This window comes from Sceloporus occidentalis, unplaced genomic scaffold, assembly GCF_023333645.1.
Source record: "Sceloporus occidentalis isolate IW3139 unplaced genomic scaffold, rSceOcc1.0.p SCAF_8, whole genome shotgun sequence".
Classification (NCBI taxonomy): domain Eukaryota; kingdom Metazoa; phylum Chordata; class Lepidosauria; order Squamata; family Phrynosomatidae; genus Sceloporus; species Sceloporus occidentalis.
In genome coordinates this window covers 18480328-18500260 of record NW_028316988.1, presented here as the reverse complement: position 1 = coordinate 18500260, position 19933 = coordinate 18480328, and the positions used below count along the sequence as shown (strand labels likewise).

Here is a 19933-nt window from a genome sequence, read left to right as displayed (position 1 = left end):
AATTGCAGCTCTTTGTTGTGCATTTTGTTCTGTTTTATTTCATGTGTATAGTGAAGATATATGTATGTGTATTTCCACCCGTTGTAAGTGCTTCAGGTGAAGTTTAAACCCCAGTGCAAGCAGCAAGTGGATGAGCCAGCTCTACTAATGTAACTCTTTCTCTGCTCTCTACATGTTCAGTCCATAATTGACAGCTGAGGAAAGGAAATCTTCACATGGATTTCAGATAGTATTCATTATTGATGTCCCCAGACCTTTGAATCTACCTTCGAGTAGGACACCTGTCTTCTCCTGTCCAGTGAACTTGCACACTGAATTTTCTCTATGACCATCATGAGCTGCATGCATAGTTTTTATTCCCAGGCTACATGATCCTAATGACTCTTTGAGGTTGGCCATGGTGAGATCGAGAGTTGCTCAAGTGAATTTCATGGCTGAGGGAGGATTTGTATTGAAGTCTCCCAGTTGGCCGGCTCTCCTTTGGCAACCTTCTGACACATAGAAATTTAAGTAAGCAAAGGGATCTTGTAGCACCTTTGAGATTAACAGTGCAGAAGAAGTTGTAGCATAAGCTTTTGCAGACTTGGGCTGCTTCCTCAGATGCCAAGACTATGAAAGCTTCTGTTGCAATTTCTTCTGCACAGTTAAGTCTCAAGATCCCTCTGCATACTGATATTACAGTCATGTAGTGGTTTGAGCATTGGACTATGACTCTGGAGACCAAGGTTCAATTCCCAGCTCAGCCATGAAACCTATTGGGGCAAGTCATACTCTCTCATCCTCAGAGGATGGCAATGGCAAACTCCCTCTGAAAAAACTTGCCAAGATAGCCCCATGATAGCATCGCCATAGGTCAGAAACGACCTGAAGGCACACGACAACCTCTCCTCAGAGGTCTTGAAGTAAAAACCAAAGCAGATTCACCACATCCCTGAAATGGAAACTCCTGGGTCCTCCTGCAGCATATAATGTGCTCAGATTAAGCATACCAATCACCCTAGGTTGTTTTTTCAGTCAAGTTGATGCCACACATTTTGCAAAGGCATTAAACACAATTAAGTCAATGCTCAGGTGGTGACACACCAGGCTCTCAGGATGGGTCCCTCCATGGGGCTACATGTTCCCACCCCAGGTGCTTGACCATCTTAGCTTTGACCCTTTGAATCTTCCCTGCTAGTTGAAGGCCGTCCATGAGCAGCTGGCTGCCCTGTCGCAGGCTCCTGTGAACAAGCCAAAGAAAAAAAAGGAGAAGAAGGAAAAGGAGAAGAAGAAGAAAGACAAGGAGAAAGAGAAGGAGAAAGAGAAGCACAAAGTGAAAGTGGAGGAAGAGAAGAAGACCAAGGTGGCCCAACCACCCAAACAGCCCCCACAGAAGAAAGCACCAGCAAAAAAAGCCAACAGTACCACCACGGCAAACAGGTATGGGTCATCCGAAACCAGGGCTGTTGCTATTGATGGGCAGGTAAGCAGATAGAGCATTGGGGTACCTTTGGGGCAGCTAGGTTTTCAGAAAGCACCAGTGTGTCTTCTGCTACTTTAAAGAGTAAACACATTTATTGCAAAAGAAGCACATCTGCTCACAAAGAGATATTGTGCATCACTGGAGGTGCATTCACAGTGTGCAATTATTGGACTTTGCTCTAATTTGAATTCCTGTGGAATCATGACACTTAAAGGGCTATCAAAGCATTGTAATATGTAGTATGGATTTACCCCAGGTTTACATATAGAGAATTTTAACCCAGAGGAGGAGCAGGTGGAGAATAGGCAGGTATATATGACAGATCATGTATTGTGGGTTCATTGATGGAGAAGAATCACACACTCTTTCTTGATAAACTATAAAATTGGGGTTAAATTAATAGAATGAAATTCGACAGAGACAAATGCAAAATTCTGCACTGAGACCCCAACATTTGAATGCACAGGTATAGAATGGGGGATACTTGGCTTAGCAATAGTACCTGTGAAAAGAACCTTGGGATTCTTGGCGCTGCAACAAAGAAGGCAAATTATATTTTTATCTGCATTATCAGAACCATAGTTTCTGGGTGAAGGGAAGTAATGGCCCTTTCCATTCCCCAACTCTTGCAGGCAGCCTAAGAAAGGAGGAAAGCAGCCGCCCGCTACTTATGACTCAGATGAGGAAGAGGAGGGATTGCCCATGACCTACGACGAGAAGCGTCAACTCAGCTTGGACATCAACCGCTTGCCAGGGGAAAAGTTGGGCCGGGTGGTGCATATCATCCAGTCACGGGAGCCCTCGCTCAGGGACTCCAATCCGGATGAGATCGAGATAGATTTTGAAACCTTGAAACCCACAACGTTGAGAGAACTGGAGAGATACGTCAAGTCGTGCTTGCAGAAAAAACAGAGGAAACCCTTTTGTAAGTGAAAAATTGGGCCCCGGGGTAACAAGCCGTGGGTGGTATTCTCTATCAGCTACTTAGTTATGTAGCCACCTTCCCAACACATTTGAATAGAACTGACCACTTTTTTAAAAACCAAAATGGTATTATGTGCATTTTGGGATAGTTCAGGGACATGATGCCTATAATAAATGCAGGTTGAGTCTCCTTAATCGGAAATGTTTGGGACCAGAAGTGTTTTGGATTTTGGACTACATAATGAGATATCTTAAAGATGTTTCTTATGCACTTTATATTCATAGCTTGAAGGTAATTTTGTACAATACTGTTAATAATTTTGTGCATGAAACAAAGTCTGTGTACGCTGAACCATCAGAAAACAACGGTGTCACCCTCTCAGCCACTCAGGAAAAATGTTTGGTTTTGGGGAAATTTCAGATTTTGGCATAAGTGAGACTCAATCTGTTGCTACCAATGTGTTTAACATGAAAGTGGGGACATACACCCTTTTTAAAAATGTAGTCCAGAAGTCACTAAAGAAATTACAAATGCTTGAGTTATGCATATATGACTGATTCATATTCATAATCCCTGTGTATTCACTGCTTTAAGGAATAACTAAGTACCGTGAAAGTCCCCCTGCCTTCCTTGAGCCCTTGAAAGGGTCCACCTCAAAGTGGAACTAAAATGCAATTACTACTAACATGTTATTCTAAGACAATAAAATATTTTTAGAAGAAGAAAAATGTGAGATAAACTACTTTTAATAGCTTTAGTGTGAGAGATCATCTATCTGACTGTCCCACATTGCTACAGAAGGTCATTATCGTTTATCTTGGCTCTTCTCTGCCTTCTCCCACAATTCAGTCGCTGAAATTGTGCATTCCTCCCTCGCAGCAGCAAGTGGGAAGAAGCAAGCAGCAAAGTCCAAGGAGGAGATGGCTCAGGAAAAAAAGAAAGAACTGGAGAAACGGTTGCAGGATGTGAGCGGGCAGCTGAACAACAACAAGAAGCCTGCGAAAAAAGGTGATGTGAGAGAGAGGGTGGTTGGGTGGGAAGAGGATTAGGGAGCCCTCAGCCACCCTTCATTTCCCGCTATCCAAACCAGGACCAGACAAATCTCTCTTGTTTAATTTCTCCCATATTCAGATTTTTTTGAATGTTGGTCTGTTTTTATCCCAAACTGCCTGGGGTGAAATTCACTGGTGGCTAATGGATCCCATGTCAGCGGGATGAGGAAGCCACTTCAGGTTTTGCATAGTGTTAAAGGAGTTGTCCACGGGGCAGAATGTATGTTGGGAGATAGGTTCAGCATCTTTGACAGCTCCTTTAACACATGGGCTGAAATCAGGAGTGATGTCAATGCCCCAGTGACATGAAAGCAACCAGATACTACTAATAAAGTTATCGTCCATCCCTAATCCAAATGAATAACAAGAGGTTATCATATATACTCAACTATAAGTTAAGAAATTCCCATCAAAGAGACACCCATTTTAGCTCCACTTCCCTTCCCAATCCGATTTGCAAGCCTTCTCTTCCCATCAAAGAAGCACCCCATTTAACTCCACTTCCTTCCTTCTCCAACCTAATGTTAAAACCTCTTATTCAGCACCTAAGAAATGGTGTTAGGTGGTCGGGAGAGGTCCAGAGAAGGAGAAGGGGGGACAGAAGTGGTGTTTTCCCCTTTCCATCCTTTGTTATAGCCCCCTAATTTTTTCCCCTCGACTTATCCACGCATCATATCAAAATAAGTGATTTTGATCCGGAAACCTTCCCTCGACTTATTCAAGAGGATGACATGTACACAAGTCAGTATACCTCTCTTCCACCCACCAACCTCCTTGGCGATCCCAGTTTCTTTGGCAAGGGCAGGACTTTATTTTTTATTCTATTTATTTTTTAGTATTCAGCTGTACACAAAAATGTGCAACTAGAGAAAAAGCCCTTACCTGAAGATCATGCGCATAGACCCCATATGGATCTGCCAAAACCTAACAAATAACCAGCTGCAGTCTGTTGTCTAGCTGCAGCATTTTAAATCAGGACCCTGAGGATTTACTCATGCCTGGACCAAACCAGGATGTAACATTGTGCTTTCCAATCCATTTTGCCCCTTTTTGCTTCTAGAAAAATCCGGCTCTGGCCCCTCCGGAGGTCCTTCCCGTCTCAGCAGCAGCAGTTCCTCTGAATCTGGGAGCAGCAGTTCCAGCGAATCCAGTTCGGACAGTAGCGATTCAGAATGAGAAAAACAAACCAACCCACAGACTCTTTGAACGCAACCCGGACAGAAAACGGACACCTCACCAATAACTCGCCCCGAAACTCTGCAGCGTTCCCACCTTCTCTTTTTATTTTTGTTTTTTAAAAAATGGTCTGCTCAAGTTTGTTCCATCAGGACAACTCTCCACACACTTTCCACCCTTTTTAAACTGATTTTTTTTTTAATTCAGTGTTCTATATATATATATATATATATATATAAAGATTCTTTCCTGAATTAATTCCCTCTACACTTTTATTAGGTCAGAGATCTTTGCGTGTGGGGTGTGTCTGGCTAGACTTGATGACAAGTACTTTGCTTCACTTAAAGTCTCTAAACTTTTACTTTTAATCCTCAAGATGTTTCTGCTCGCCAAGGAGGACATGCTGAACATGAGAGAAACGGAGGAAACGTTTGCAAGGTGTAATATTGGGGCTGAGTTTGGGGCGGGGGTTAGTTTGTTTTGGTAATTTTTCTTTTGCTGGAAAATTCCCTTTTAATGTAGCCCCTAAATGCTCATCTCTAGACTACAAGAAGCAAAGGAGAGTGGGGCAAAGGGGGGCTTTTTAATACAAAAGGGAGTGAGATAAGAACTCTCTGTAAAATGGTACTGTATCTGAAAGATGTTAGCTTTTGAAGTAGTTGATGTATTTGTTCTTAGCACTAGTAGTCCTAACCTCCATGGGCCCGATCTGCCAGAACGTTCTCTCATGCGGCGGCCTCCTTGCGGAAAAGAGACTTGCAGAAGGGAGAACTTGGGTGGATCGGGCCCTGTGTCTACATTGTGATGAAGATCATCATCCCTGTGTGCAAACACACCCATATATATATATATATATATATGGGAAGAAAAAGAAAGTTCACATACTGTGGACTGGTTTTTTTTAAATGTACCTTTTTAGATATTCCTTTTCTCTTTTAAAACAAAAAATTGATAAAGAGATTCACGCGCCTGTTCTGAAGTTTCTCAAACAGTTGTATTTAAAAGTTGGCGGATGGGAGCCACGTTCTTTGAAACTCAAAACCAGATGGCCGCATCTAACTGAAGATGGGCATAGCCAATGTGGGGCATGGAAAGTTGTGTACATCATTCCTCTCTGGGAATGGCCCACATGCTCCATGGCACACCTTGCTCCCCTAAAAGATCAGAATAGGTTTTGTATGGGTTATGGGCTTAGTTGCTTTGCCCACTGAGACTTTAGGACCTTGCTTAGGTTGAGCAAGAGTCTTCGGTGACGGCTTGCACACTTTTGAGCATCCATTTTGTCCATGTCCCTATCTCCCTGCCACCCACCTTTTTATGGGAGAACAACTGTGGTTTCAGCAATCCATGGTTGGAATCGCCAGGTGGTACGTTTGGAGTAGGGAAGCAAGCTTAGATAGATGGTGTTTCTGATCTTTAAAAAGGTGGTGGTCCTCCATAACTGGCTTGCGACGGTCTCCATCATGACCACCACAAAACCAGTCCCCAATGAGAGATGTAACCAAGGCCCATAGAAAACCAGAGTCATTGACTTATTTGGCTTTCGATGAACATTGACTTGGCCTTTCAGTGGGCCTTTTCTATGGAAGTCACTGGATGTAGTAGGGCCCAGATTTTATACCAAGCTGTAGATTTGTAGCATTTTTAGCATGCGTTGCATTCCGGGCTTGTGTTTCCAGACCACCAGCAAGGCCCTGTGGTTGAAACCCCTAGCAATCTTTTTTAAGAAAATTAAAAATCCCGGAGGCCAAAAAAAAGGAAAGAAAGAGACGAGCCACTGAAATGCATTTTACTTTTTACCTTTTGTAACGGCACGGAAGCTCTTAGGATGGAAGGCTACTTGTGTGTCATGCAAGTGCAGGTTTCCAAAATGAATCAAACCTTTTTACCTCAAGGCGTGGGGGGAAAATAAAAATACAGGGGGAAGGGAGGCGGGTAGAGAAAACACAACATTTTTTGGTAAGGTTCATCCATTTTTCTAGAAGCTGTTTTTTGTTTTCCTCCAGCCTGACCTGGAGACCTGCACTTTTGCAAATGACACACTCCAGAATTGACTATCCCTTGTGTTCATGTACATAGAAATACTTTATTTATTAACACCATTTGTCATTTTTAAAAAATGTATCCTGCATTTTTTTTTAAAGAGCAGCAGCAGGAGAAAAAAAAGATGATGATGATGATGATGATGATGATGATGATGATGAAATGCAGGTTTGTGTTGGTTTTTTGAACCACGTTCGGAAGAATTGGGAGTCCTTTTTATTTAAATGTACTATTTGACTTTTTAACCAACAGGTGCTACAGACCTTTGATAGTCTCCTGTGCCGGTGCTTACTCCTTGTATGTGTATTCAGTTTTTCGGGGGCGGTTTGGGCGGGACTGTTTTGGGGGGTTTTGTTTGGTTTCCTTTTTGTACAGACTTTGGACTTACAGGTATTGGTAACTTCCAGATAAAGCATGTTTTATTTGTATATTCCTAGTCTCCTTCCCTGTTGGTCTTTTCCCTCTTTCTCTGTATCTTGTTTTAAAGTAGAACAGTTTGGAAAAAAAATAAAGGAACAAAAGACCTGATTTTTCTTTTTCGGAGCAAAAGCAATTTTGTAACGCACATGCTAGAACAACCTCGTTTTATACACACAAACACACACACACATATATATAGCCCCTGTCTCACAAGGAGCTCACAAATCCTATAGCCATCCTCAGATTAGCTCTGGCTGTGATGCATTAAAAACAACACAACAGCAAAAAAAAACCCACTCCCAAACAAGAAGTGTTAATGGAATAGCAAATTCCACCCATGCCTGTTTGTAGCTAGAAAAGTCCATACATTTCTGAGATACCAGCTCAGGTTGGTTATGGTAAAACTAAAGCAATAAATACTACACGTTTTTGGCATCTGGCAACAACATCGTATCTTCAACATGCAGCAGAAGACTGTGTAGGGATCATGCTGGCATTAACTGTACACCTGGGAATGTTTTCTCCCTTTGTGTTCAAAGGATGCCTTCATCTGGGTTTAAGCCAAGGGGGAGGTCGGAGTGGGGAGTATGGGGTCTTTCAATCCATCCCTTGGTTTGGGCTGTTGTCCATTTACACCAGCTTTCCTCAACCCACAGTGATCCAGATGTTTTGGGCTACAACTGCCTCTGCCTGGCGTGGCCAACAATAAAAAAGTGGGCATAAATGCCCATCAAAACAGATGGGAAGACTGGATCGAGCATGCAGGGAAGCTTCAGCACCAGACATTATGCACTGCAGAAATAATGCAGTTTGACACCCCTTTAACTGCCATGGCTCTATTCCATGGAATCCTGGGATTTGTTAAAGGGATGTCAAACTGCATTATTTCTGCAGTGCCTGGGTTAAGTGTGCTTCCAAAGTACCTTGCAAGGCTGACCAGTGGATCCACTGTTGCAGAGCAATAAATCCATACTAGCTGCTTTTCCTGTGAGTGCTCTGGATAGTATGGCAACTATCCTGGCGCAGAATCTGTCCAGAACCCAGATGGATCCTATACAACCAGAAGAGATTAGTTGTAACACCTACAGTAGATTCACCGCTCCCACGATCATGGGTCCTCCTGGTGGCTGGGCTTTCTGACCCATTGCCCTGAAGCCATCACATCACAATGCAAAACTTGGACTGGCCCGTGTCCCTGGAGACGTCCAATTTGTTTTTATCCCGCACCAGGATGGCTTGGTTGCCATACTGCGAGTACCACATACTGCGGCTCCGATTCAAGTAAGTCCCTGGCGGGAGGCTCTCTAGTTTCTGTTGTTGCTGTTGCCAGATCAGGAGGGAGGTGTCTTTATACCGGAGACGGGCATATCCCTCTGATAAAGCCTTCTCCGCAAGCGGTGGCCGACCACTCATCCCTCCAGTGAACTCGCTCTTCAGAAGTTGAATTGCTTTTGTTGTCACCACTGTGCTCAGCTGCAGCTCAGGATATTATCAAAGAACGTCCCTTATTGCTCAGGAAAAATGAAAACCCTTTGTAAGGCAATGGGTGATGTTACCATGCAATGCTAGCAGAAGGCTCCTGGGCTTACAGTTGCAATAGAGAAAGACTCGGGGTGCTCACACATCTTCTCAAAAATGGTGCAGGAGCAAGATATAAGCACTGAGATGTCTTCTGCCATCCTTTTTTCTAAGCATTGCTTAAGCATTGGCTCTGTGTCCTATACCATGCCTTCCTTGCAAGCTAGATTCTTCTGTATTGAAGAACACGAGGAACGCCTGAAATTACAAAATGAGAAAATGATCCTACAATGTTGGAGGCTAGCATAAATAGGGATTCAGGTACTGACCGCTCCTGCTTCTTCAGCTTGGTCAGATGAAGGGAGATGCCTTGAGAGTCAAACAATGATGCATCTATGTTCATGGGGACCATGTCAAGGCCAGAACCATGCTGCTGCTGCTCTATCCAAGACCCAGCGCGAATCTTCCCTTGCCACGGTTTCCTGAGCTGTGATGAAATCTAGGTTGCCAGAGTCATGCTTCTGCTCCAGCCAGGACCCAGTGCGAATCTTCCCTTCCTGTGGCTTCCTGGGCTATGATGGAATCGAGGTCATTCTTGCCAGCAAGGAAGAACCTGCAGAAACCATGAGAGAGAGTCTGGATCAGAGCAAGATGGGAATCAAGCAGTCCTCTGGATGTTGTTGGACTGCAACACATAGCCTTCAGCCAGAAAGGCTCTCAGAGTGGCTTACAGATAGTTCATTAGACATTTCTCTGCCCTCAGGCTTACAATCTAAAAAAGACAGGACACAAAAGGAGAAGGGAATGGCAGCAGAAAGAGGAACCAGTCCAGAGGGTCTTCTCTCCCTCTGAGTCCTGGACAAAGGCCTGAGGGCAGGGAACCGTCTAACTAAAAGATTGTATGTATAGCGCTGTGTAAATTTACAGCGCTTTATAAATAAAGGTTAATAATAATAATAATAATAATAATAATAATAATAATAATAATAAGGAGGAGGGCTCTGCTTCTTACTTTAGGCCAAGCCTGATGGAGCTGGCAGGCCTTTCTCTCCCTCTGAGTCCAGATGATGTCAGATGGATGGCAGAGAGGGAGGGCTCTTCTTCTTACATTAGGCCAGGCCTGATGGAGCTGGGATAGGTTGCTTTGTTGTTGCTGTTGTTGTTGCCTTAAGGTCTCCCTAAGTCAGAAATGACTTGAAGGCACACATCAACAAGAACAACAACAACAACAACATACACACATACATTTCCATTGCAGTAGCACCCTCTCAGCCCAGAGAAAACCCTGTGATAGGTTTGCCTTGTGTTGTTCTTGTTGCCTTAAGGTCTCCCTAAGTCAGAAATGACTTGAAGGCACACAACAACAACAACAACAACAACATACAGACATACATACATTTCCATTGCAGTAGCACCCTCTCAGCCCAGAGAAAACCCTGTGATAGGTTTGCCTTGTTGTTGTTGTTGTTGCCTTAAGGTCTCCCTAAATCAGAAATGACTTAAAGGCACACAACAACAACAGCATAGGCACATTTCCACTTGAACTGCACACAACACTCTCATCCCTAGCAATCCTTGATCCATTCACCTTTGGGTCTCCCTAAGTCAGAAACGACTGGAAGGTACACAACAAGAACAGCATAGACACGCTTCCACTTGCATCTCACATTCACATCCCCAGCAATCCTTGATCGGTCCACCTTTGGGTCTCCCTAAGTCAGAAACGACTGGAAGGTGCACAGAGCAACCACAATGCCCACATCATCCCCCCATCCCTGCACCCAGGTGCACATTCCTAGTGTCTAGTGTCCTTCTTCCTTCCTGGGTCTCCCCCACTCACCCTCCGGCTAAAGCAGGGTGGGCCTAAGCCCAGCCAGCCTGGCCTGGCCAGCCATGCTCTGCTCCTCCTTCAGCGTCTGTCTCCACGTTAACCATCCAGAGACAGAGGAGGAGGAGGAGAAACAAGGATCGGAGCACGTCACACTGCCGGGCGGAGCATGCATGCGGCCTGCCTGCCTTCTGCCTTTCTGGGGGATAGAAAGATGCAGGGATAGCTGTGTTGGCCATTGAGCAAATTCAATCCAAAAGCCACCTAACAGTGATACCTTTCTTGCACAGGATGTTTGTTGCAAGCTTTCCAAGCTGATGGCTTCTTCATCTGGCAAAAATGTGCTGCAAACCAAACAGGAGGAAAATGTGCTGGCTGGCAATCATAAAAGACCCTTAAAACACAATAAAGCAGCCTTATTTGAAGGCCAGGAACTTTATAGGATTGGTAGGTGTCTCTCATTATAAGGGATGCCCCTTATTTGAGGACCAGAAACCTTATAGGATTGGTAGGCATCTCTTATTATAAGAGATGTCCCTTATTAGCAGGCCAGAAATCTTGTATCTTATAGGACTGATTGGTGTCTCTAATGATAAAGGATGCCCTTTATTTTGAGGGCCAAAACCTTATAGGATTGGTAGGTGCACTTTATTATATGCAGTGTCCCTTACTTTGCGGGCTAGAAAGCTTGTTCCTTAGAGACCTTGGATAGTATGTTAACTTGATGGAGCTCCATCTCTTCTTTGCCTCTCTTCCCAACCACTCACCTTACCTGTCCGCCTCTCGTGAATCTCCCCAGCAACCAGTCACACCTGTTCAGTTCTGAGCCCGCCCACCTGGCCACACCCACATTGGCCACACCCACATCAGGGACACTCCAGACACTGCCCATGCAATCCACCAATGGATCCAGCCACCTTGAGGTGCTCCTCCAGGTGACCACTCATCATGGTGTAATGGTTTGAGCTTTGGACTAGGACTCTGGAGACCAGGGTTCAAATCCTGGGCTCTGCCATGTTAACTCACTGGATGACCTTGGGGAAAGCACATGCTCTCAGCCTCAGGGGAAAGCAATGGTTCTTGGTATCAAGTGCCAACTTCCCCATCCCAACTTTTCCAAGCATGTTCTGGGCACCGCAAAAAACAACAACGAGGTATCGACACATTTGATCGAGATCTTTGCCCTGGCATTTTGACAAGCGATGCTCTTTAGTTCTGGCATCTCTGTGATATTTTGCTCCCTCTTACGCCACCCTCAAGGACAAGAGAATTTTTTCTATTGGGGTATGGGCACAGCAATGATTTGTCAAGTTTGGACTATATGTAGGTCTTGACGCATGTTTAACATGTGTAAGCATCCTCTGAAGTAGTCCAGCCTGTCATCTATTTCTTAGACTGCACAAAGAGTATGCTGATTGGTGTACTATGTATATTTCACATTGTATATTCTGGAGACCAGGGTTCGGACCTTGCTTCGACCATGAAACCCACTTGGCCAAGTTACACTCTCTCAGCCTCAGAGGATGCCAGTGGCAAAACCCCTCTGAAGAAACTTGCCAATGAAACCCCATGCCATGGATCAGAGATGACTTTGAAGGCACACAACAACCAAACAGTCACTCTAAAACCAAGTTTATTTTCCATTCCAAGCCTTTCCTGGGTCACGGGTGGCTGCTGTTTTTCTCCCTTCATTTTTACTACTGCGGTAGGATTTCCATGCAATTGCTTTATGGCATTTTTATTGCCATGCTGAATTTGTAACAGTACAAAAAATAAATATCATAAAATGCACAAATGCCTAAAAACACCACTATGAAGGAACACACCCAGAGATGCATTTGCACAACCATCCTGTCGCAAAACTTTTCAACGCAAAGGGCTCTGACCTGTCATTTGATTTGATTTTACTATGTTTTCAAAGGCACATTCAGGCTTTCCCATGGACTTGGTTAACCACCTTCGCTTCAAGTGGGAAATAGGCTGGCTGTTGTGTCCCCTGTTGTCACCCTGTTATGGCAAGTCGGCCACCAGCAATAAAGTAAAAGGAGCACATGTGTGACGAATATGAGCTCTACCCTACAATCTATCTTGGTTTCATAACCTTTTTAAATGGTTGGGATTTCCCCAATGGATCCTGGGGTTGTAGTTTGATAGGTATGGAAAGAACCTTTTGCTAAAGGGATCCCTCATGATTTGTGAAGTCAAAGGCTTTCATGACCGGCATCCATAGTTTTTTGTGGGTTTTCCTGGCTATGTGGCCATGTTCTAGAAGAGTTTATTCCTGACGTTTCGACAGCATCTGTGGCTGGCGATGCTCAGTGCTCAAAAGAGCAAGGCCACAGACACCAGCCACAGATGCTGGCGAAACGTCAGGAATACACTCTTCTAGAACGTGGCCACATAGCCCAAAAACCCCACAAAAAACCCTATTTAGCTTTCTCTTGCAGAGATCCCTGGTGTCACGACAAACTACAAATCCCAGGACCTCATAGCATGGAGCCATGACAGCTCAAGTGGTGTCAAACTACATTAATTCTGCTGTGAGTCCAACACTACGCCATGTGCACTCTCATTATTAGTACGCATTGACGGCGGTTATGTTTGCTAGTGTGCACTGCATTTGGTAAAGTTGCAAAGGCCGCTGGCTTGATGCAAATAGAACTGGGTTGGATTTGTAATGATGCACATCTGTATTCCCACATTTGTTGCTCCACTGCAGGGGATTTATGGGGCCTCACTGAATGCTGCCTCCTTAATCCCCAAAGAGGCCAGAAGAGCCATTGGTCACCAGTAGGGGACAGCAGAGCTCTTCTCAGGGAAACTCCTTCATAGCAAGGCAAGGGAGCAGAGGGGGGCTCTTAAGATGCCCCAAACACTTAAGAAGAGAGATAGAGGTAAGAGAGGGGGCAAGAGGAGATATAGAGGGGTATATAGAGAGAGGGGGATAGATATAGAGAGAAGTAGTGATAGAGGAGAGAGACAGAGAGAGATAAAAGAGGTAGTGATAGAGGATAGATAGATGATAGATAGATAGATAGATAGATAGATAGATAGATAGATGATAGATAGATAGATAAGTAGTGATAGAGGAGAGAGAGAGATAAAAGAGGTAGAGATAGATAGATAGATAGATAGATAGATGATAGATATAGAGAGAAGTAGTGATAGAGGAGAGAGAGATAAAAGAGGTAGTGATAGAGGATAGATGGGTAGATAGAGAGATAGGTGATAGATATAGAGATAAGTAGTGATAGAGAGATAAAAGAGGTAGTGATAGAGGATAGATAGAGGGGTAGAGATAGAAAGAGAGAGAGAGGTGATAGAGGATATATAGAGGGATATATAGAGGGATATATATATATATAGAGAGAGAGGGGGGGTTATATAGAGGGATAGATAGATATAAAAAGAGGTAGTGATAAGAGGATACATTGAGGGGTAGATATATATATAACGAGAGAGAGGGGGGGGTAGTGATAGATATAGCTAAGAGAAGGTGGAGCCAGTGAAGCAGAGGAGGCAGAGGTAGCTAAAGAGAGAGAAAGAAGTAGCTAGAGAAGTAGAAGCAGAGAGAGAAAGAAAGAAAGAAAGAAAGAAAGAAAGAAAGAAAGAGAGAGAGGGGGCGGAGATAGAGAGAGGGGTGGAGAGAGAGAGAGAGAGAGAGAGTAGAGAGAGCTGGAGTTTGAGTCTGGCGCTGGGCTTTTCCTGCCGAGCGAGGCCAGCTTGAGTCTCTCTCTCTGGGGCCGGGGTTGCCTTGCTCCCTCTGGGCAGCCCAGAGGAGGAGGAGGAGGAGGAGGAGGCGGCGGCGAAGGAGGAGGTCTTACTCAGCCAGAGAAGGAGGAGGCGAAGAAGCCGAAGAAGGAAGGGGCCGGAGTTGCAGCCCTGCTGCTGCTTCTGCTTCTGCCTCCTTCTCCTCCTCTTTGTTCGCTGCTGCTGCTGCTGCTGCCGGAGCCCGGGCCGGAGCAGGAGGGAAGGAGCCCCGGGAGCCGAAGCGGCCGGGCTGGGTGCCTCTTTCGTGGATGGGGGCTTCGTAGCTGGAGGCAGCTTTCTCGGGGGCGCGATGGAGGAGTGGCGGCAGTGCGGGCGCTGGCTGATCGACTGCAAGGTGCTGCCGGGGAGCCACCGCGTGGTCTGGCCCTCGGCCGTGGTCTTCGAGCTGGCCCAGGCCCTCCGCGACGGCGTCCTCCTCTGCCAGCTGCTCCACAACTTGGCCCCGGGCTCCGTCGACCTCAAGGACATCAACTTCAGGCCCCAGATGTCCCAGGTGAGCAAGGAAGGAAGGAAGGGCGCCCCGGAGGGCATCCAGACCAGCCCCTCTCCCTCCCCTTTAGGCCAGCCATCTCTATGCCAAGACAGGACTGCCCACAGCCTCTGCTCAGAAAAGCCCCAAAGAGCCCTAGACTTAGAAGAGGGACCCCCAGGGGTCATCCAGACCAGCCCCACTCTCTGCCCTCCAAGACAGGGCTGTGCTGAAAAGCCTCCCAAGAGTCCCAGGGTTGGAAGAGAGACCTCCCCAAAGGTCACCCAGTCCAACCCCATTCTGCCATGCAGGAAGGCACCCTCCAAGACAGAGGAACCCTTAAAAGGCTCCAAAAAGCCCTAAAGTTGGAAGAGAGATCCCTAGGAGTCATCCAGTCCACCCCTCTTTTCCCTCCAGGAAGGTCCCATCCAAGCACTCCCAACAGATGGATATCAAGAGTTGAAAGAGATCCCCAAAGGTCATCCAGTCCAACCCCACTTTCTTCCCTGCAGGGAGGCACCCTCAAAGCCCTCCTGACACAGGAGTCCTTAGAAACCTCCCAAGAGTCCTAGAGTTGGAAGAGACCTCCAAAGCCCATCTTATCCAGCCCCCTTTTGCCATGCAGGAAGTCCCCGTCCAAGTCCTCCCTGTCAAAGATCAGTGTCCAGCCTCTGCTTAAAAACCTGCAAGAGATCTTAGAATCCTAGAGCTGGAAGAAACCCTCCAAAGGCCATCCAGACCAACCTCTTTTTGCTCCACTGGAAAGCACTCTCAAAGCATTCCCAATTAAACTACAATTCCCAAGCTTCCCTAGCACTGAGCCAGGGCAGTCCAAGCGGTCTCAAAACTGGATTATCTCTGCAGTGTGTTTTGGACCTGTGTCAACCAACATCAAAGTAGTAAAAATGTATTCTCCGCCGGCTGCGTTTGTTTCCTAAAAAAGCAACATTGGTGCATTTGTTTTAAAAAAGCAATGTTTTCCAACCCACAGGGACTTCTATCAATGATAAAAGTCCAGTACTTCAAGGCACTGTCTTCTGCCATAGGCAAGAGCACCACTTTCAGGCCACCTGAAAGCAAAATGCATGGTTTTCTTGGCACTATTGTTCCGCTGTTTGTTTTGTTAACACTGCATCCAGCCTTAATGCTACCAAAAAAAGGCCCTTGAAACAGCGAAGGGTAACCAACCGTTTTGTTTTGACCTTTATTTCTTGTTGGCATATTTACCTTTTCTTCCAGGTTTGCATAAGATGAAAGGAAATACGCTTTAAAAACAGGTCAATACGCTTTTTAAGAATATGCGTTAAGATAAAGAAAAGCAACGGTCCTCTTCAGATGTAACTTAGGTCCAAAACACACTGCAGAAAGAAATCGGTTTGGGACCGCTTTAACTATCCTGGGTCAGTGCTAAGGAACCCTAGGAATTGTGTCTTATTTTCAGAGTATATATATACATACACATACATACATACATATACATATTTATTGTTATTGCAAAAACCATATTGTGATCCATTTACCAGGCCAACCATAAAAGCTTAATATGCATTGAACCAGCTTCTAGACCTCACAGGATCCTCTGTCATTTGCCCGACAAAGAAGCCTGTGAGATCTGGAAACTAGTGCAACTCCTTTGGTACCATTTGGATTGGCCCAATAAAGGAGTCACGATATTATGGATGGGCATCTTTCAGGAATGCTTTGGCTGGGCATTCTGCATGGCACAGGGTTGGATTAAATGGCCTTTATGGCCCCTTCTAGCTGTAAGGTTCTGTAAGATCCTATGAAACAAATGTGTCTCGCAGAAGCTGCCAAGGAATACCACTCCTGTGCCCACCTTGCCCACATCATCTGGCTCACGGAGGGCTCCAAAATGCTCTTAGCAAAGTAGACAGGAAGATGGAGTGTGTCTCAATCTTGGAAGGCCGAGGCCACTTGCAAAGACAGCCATAAAATTTAAGCCCTGACGTAAAAGCTTCCCAAGCCTAAACAGTTGAGATGGATTAACTGTGCAACAACAACAAGTGCGGGAAAGTTGCGCTTTTGCCACTGCTCAGGTGGCCAAGCAAAGGAGCGCATGCATCCGTCAGAGTGTTCTGCACCTTGATACCAAGGGCTCATTGTAACTGTATCTATTAACATAAGTCTTAACACTATGGAGGAGCTTCTTATTGCATAGCCTTGTTCTTGATGTGCTAGCTTTCTACTTGCAGGGAGTTTCTTTAGGTTGGAAAAAAGGGGGGGGGAAGGGTTTTTTAAAAATGATACTTGACACATGTCATTTTCAGCAACCCAGACCACTTTTAACTACATGAACTCACTGCCTTTCAGACAAGGAAAGCAATCTCCTTCTTCAGTTTCAGAAAGCTTGGTGAGAAACAGCAAGGCGTGACCCAGGGTGCAAGGATGATAAGATATACAGCTACTCTTTCTCTCTCCCTAGACAAAGGTCCCCTTGCTGCCCATGTTCTTCCGTGCATGAAAAACATTTAATGAGAGAGTTAATCCCAGCTTCTCTCCGATATCCACCCCCTTCCTTTTGAATTATGTTTGCTAATGTGTTTAACAGCTTTGACGGTAGAAAGGAACAATTTATTCAAAAGGTCATAAACAGATTGTGACATCAATTACTGCACAGCCAGAACTGGTCTTGCTCTCTAGGTTGAAGCCGATTCAGTTGGGAATCTTGGTCGATGGATATATTATTGGAAACCTCTTCATTTGGGTGGCTGGGATAACTCAGTAAATCCAAAATCTGGAAGACAGGACAGTGTCTTGGTTCCCAATCTCAGTGTGAATCAGGTGTGGGACTCATGCAAACCTCCAGATGTTGCTGGACCACAAGTCCCATTATTTTTAGTGAAGAAGCACATGATCCATGCCAATGCTATATAGTGTTATATGAATGGTCTACGGCTTGTAGTGAATATAAAATTGGATGATGCATGTTTTCTTCTGGGTTACACAAGGTCTGAACTGCCCAAGTCTGTTTAGTTGGGTTCCCCCATGTAAAAATAAGGTTTCAGAAATCCTGTTGAAAACTAGCATGCTACAAGTATGGCAAAATGAGAACTTTCTTGCCGGTCATTTCTATAAGCAAGGTATTCTTCTAATGTGGAGGGTGGCGTTTTAGTATAACAGGCTGGGATCTTTCAGCAGGATCCGGTAGTGATCAAGATAGCATTGCAAATCATGTTTCAGGAAACATTTGTCCCCTGGGAGAGAATTGCATCTGATGCATCCGATGAAGTAGGTTGCAATCGATGGAAGCTTATTCCAAACAAAATGTGTTACTTCTCGAGGATGTTCTTTCTGCAGCAGGCCACCACTGTAGAAATTGCAAGAGAAGTGTTCATATGTTGTTGTTTGTTGCTGTGTGCCTTCAAGTCATTTATGACTTATGGCAACCCTAAGGCAACTCTGTCGTGGGGCTTTCTCGGCAAGTTTGTTCAGAGGGGGCTTGCCATTGCCATCTTCTGAGGCTGAGAGTGTGTGACTTGCCTTAGGTCACCCAGTGGGTTTCAGGGCCAAGCCGGGATTTGAACCCTGATCTCCAGAGTCATAGTTCAATGCTCAAACAATTACACCATGCTGGCTATGAGATGTGTATTACTGAAAACTCTTGTAGGGTCACATCATTGACCTGGATGAGGTTCTGCAAGGCTTTGGCCTTAATAGTTCCCACTGGGCCTCCTCTGGGATGCGCACCTGGACTCAATTTAAATGCTCACCTTTCCCCCAGCTTAAAAGGAGAGAGCAGAATTGCCCAAAGTCACTCAAGAGGAGTCTTGCTGTTGTGTCTCTGGGCTTGTTGCACTCTCCCCAAGAGGCAAGCCTAGATCAGGGACTTGTGTTAGAAACCAAAGGGATGGATTTGTCCCAGGAAGAGCAATTTTTACTTACCTGCCCTGAAAAAGCACTCAGGCATATGGGGAAAAAATTGCTTTCCAGTTATCTGAAGTCTGAGAAACACTGCAGTTCTTGGACCATGTCTTTTCTTTCCTGCTTTATGCCAGCTGTCTTCATGGGTGACTGAGCGAGATGGGGAAGGCAGCCGAGTGTCTCCAAAGTGAGGAGCATAGCCTTTGTTAAAAAATTGCATTGGGTTTTTAAACTATGATGCAAAGAAAGAGGAAGAAAGAAAAGAAAGGGGGGAGAAAGGGAAAAGAAGAAAGAGAGGGCAGAAATCTATATGCTAGACATATGCATTAACATAAATTGATGATGTGTCCAAATCCAAAAATACATTTTCTTGACGATGGCATGTGCAAAAGATACGTTTATGAATTGCTAAGGTCTTTTGGCTGTTGAATGAGGGATGCTGAATATCTGCCTTTCCAATGTTGGAGTGTAAGTCTTTTAGCCGCAGCAAAAGCATGCAAGATCCGACCATGTTGACAATCAGTCACATTCCAAGCTACAGGGATGTCATTTAAAGGAGCATCTATAGTTGCCAATGCGTTTTCAAGTACAAAATCAATGTGCTGTATAATGCCTTCAGCCAGGCAGGAGTAACCCTTAAGCACATTCCCATTGTATGCTGCAAGGAAGCCTTATCTGTATTAGACTGCCAACAATGAGTTGCAAAGTCAAGTAAGTCTCAAGGTGTTTGCTGGCATTGTGGCCTCTTGGCTGTTATTGACTGATGGAAACTTCCAATCAAGGCATGTTAATGCTTACTGTTAGTAGTCACCCATTCAATCCATAAGCCTTCAGAGCAGTTCTAAGTCTCCTAGTGCAATGGCTTTCCTCTGAGATTTGCATGAAAAGAGTAGTAAGAGGACTATCTGTCTATAGTACCCCTAAACCAGATTCTTGTATCTCCCTCTCTATGTGACCTATGTTTGCCAGGTGTCCCTTATTATAAGAGATGTCTCTTATTTGAGGATGGGAGACAATATGTCCCTTACATGGTTCCAGTTGTCTCATATCATAAGGGATGTCCCCTATTTGGAGACCAGAAAGCTTGTCCCTTATAGAGCTGACAGATGTCCCTTATTATAAGAGATGCTCCTTATTTGAGGATTGAAAAGCTTTTCCTTTTATATACACTGAATGAGATATGCCCAAAAAATTGCTGTATTTGGTGTTCCTTCCAACTCTAGGATTCTATGTAAAGGCTCTGTAATTTTTTAGGCATCACCATCAAGTTGGCAAGCTCACCATGAGTGGGTTAACTGTGAGCAGACGTTCTGTAATGCACAGGTGAAACACCTTCCATGATGTTCGAGGATCCAATAGTTTGGAGACATTATTAACCTGGTTCAAA

The 19933-nt window shown here is 44.9% G+C and overlaps 3 protein-coding genes across 14 annotated transcripts in view; 2 read left to right on the top strand and 1 right to left on the bottom strand.

Moving 5' to 3' along the window:
• Positions 1-7184, top strand: part of LOC149308102 (bromodomain-containing protein 3-like) — a 36122-nt gene extending 28938 nt beyond the window's left edge. For 6 of the 9 annotated variants that reach the window (XM_089535080.1, XM_089535086.1, XM_089535084.1 and 3 more), the window contains 4 exons: positions 1178-1419; positions 2095-2387; positions 3237-3395; positions 4500-7184. In XM_089535080.1, coding sequence (XP_089391206.1) covers positions 1178-1419; positions 2095-2387; positions 3237-3395; positions 4500-4615 — 810 coding nt within the window. In that variant the 3' untranslated portion in view covers positions 4616-7184. The remainder of the gene's footprint in view (positions 1-1177; positions 1420-2094; positions 2388-3236; positions 3396-4499) is intronic. The other 3 variants (XM_089535085.1, XM_089535081.1, XM_089535082.1) reach the window with 2 other exon arrangements.
• LOC149308101 (uncharacterized protein BRD3OS) lies at positions 7144-14267 on the bottom strand. Of its 2 annotated transcripts, none has more exons than XM_089535089.1 (2): positions 14249-14267; positions 7144-9209 (listed from the first exon to the last, which is right to left on the bottom strand). In XM_089535089.1, exon 2 carries the CDS (start codon positions 8489-8491, stop codon positions 8237-8239), a length of 255 nt encoding a protein of 84 aa, XP_089391215.1. In that variant the 5' UTR covers positions 8492-9209; positions 14249-14267; the 3' UTR covers positions 7144-8236. The 2 variants fall into 2 exon arrangements, with proteins under 2 accessions (XP_089391215.1, XP_089391214.1); XM_089535088.1 differs by lacking the exon at positions 14249-14267 and adding an exon at positions 10437-10522.
• A 137-nt stretch (positions 14268-14404) lies between these two features.
• Positions 14405-19933, top strand: part of VAV2 (vav guanine nucleotide exchange factor 2) — a 141709-nt gene continuing 136180 nt past the window's right edge. For all 3 annotated transcript variants that reach the window (XM_089535077.1, XM_089535076.1, XM_089535075.1), the window contains exon 1: positions 14405-14688. In XM_089535077.1, the coding sequence (XP_089391203.1) occupies positions 14485-14688 (204 nt within the window). In that variant the 5' untranslated portion in view covers positions 14405-14484. The remainder of the gene's footprint in view (positions 14689-19933) is intronic.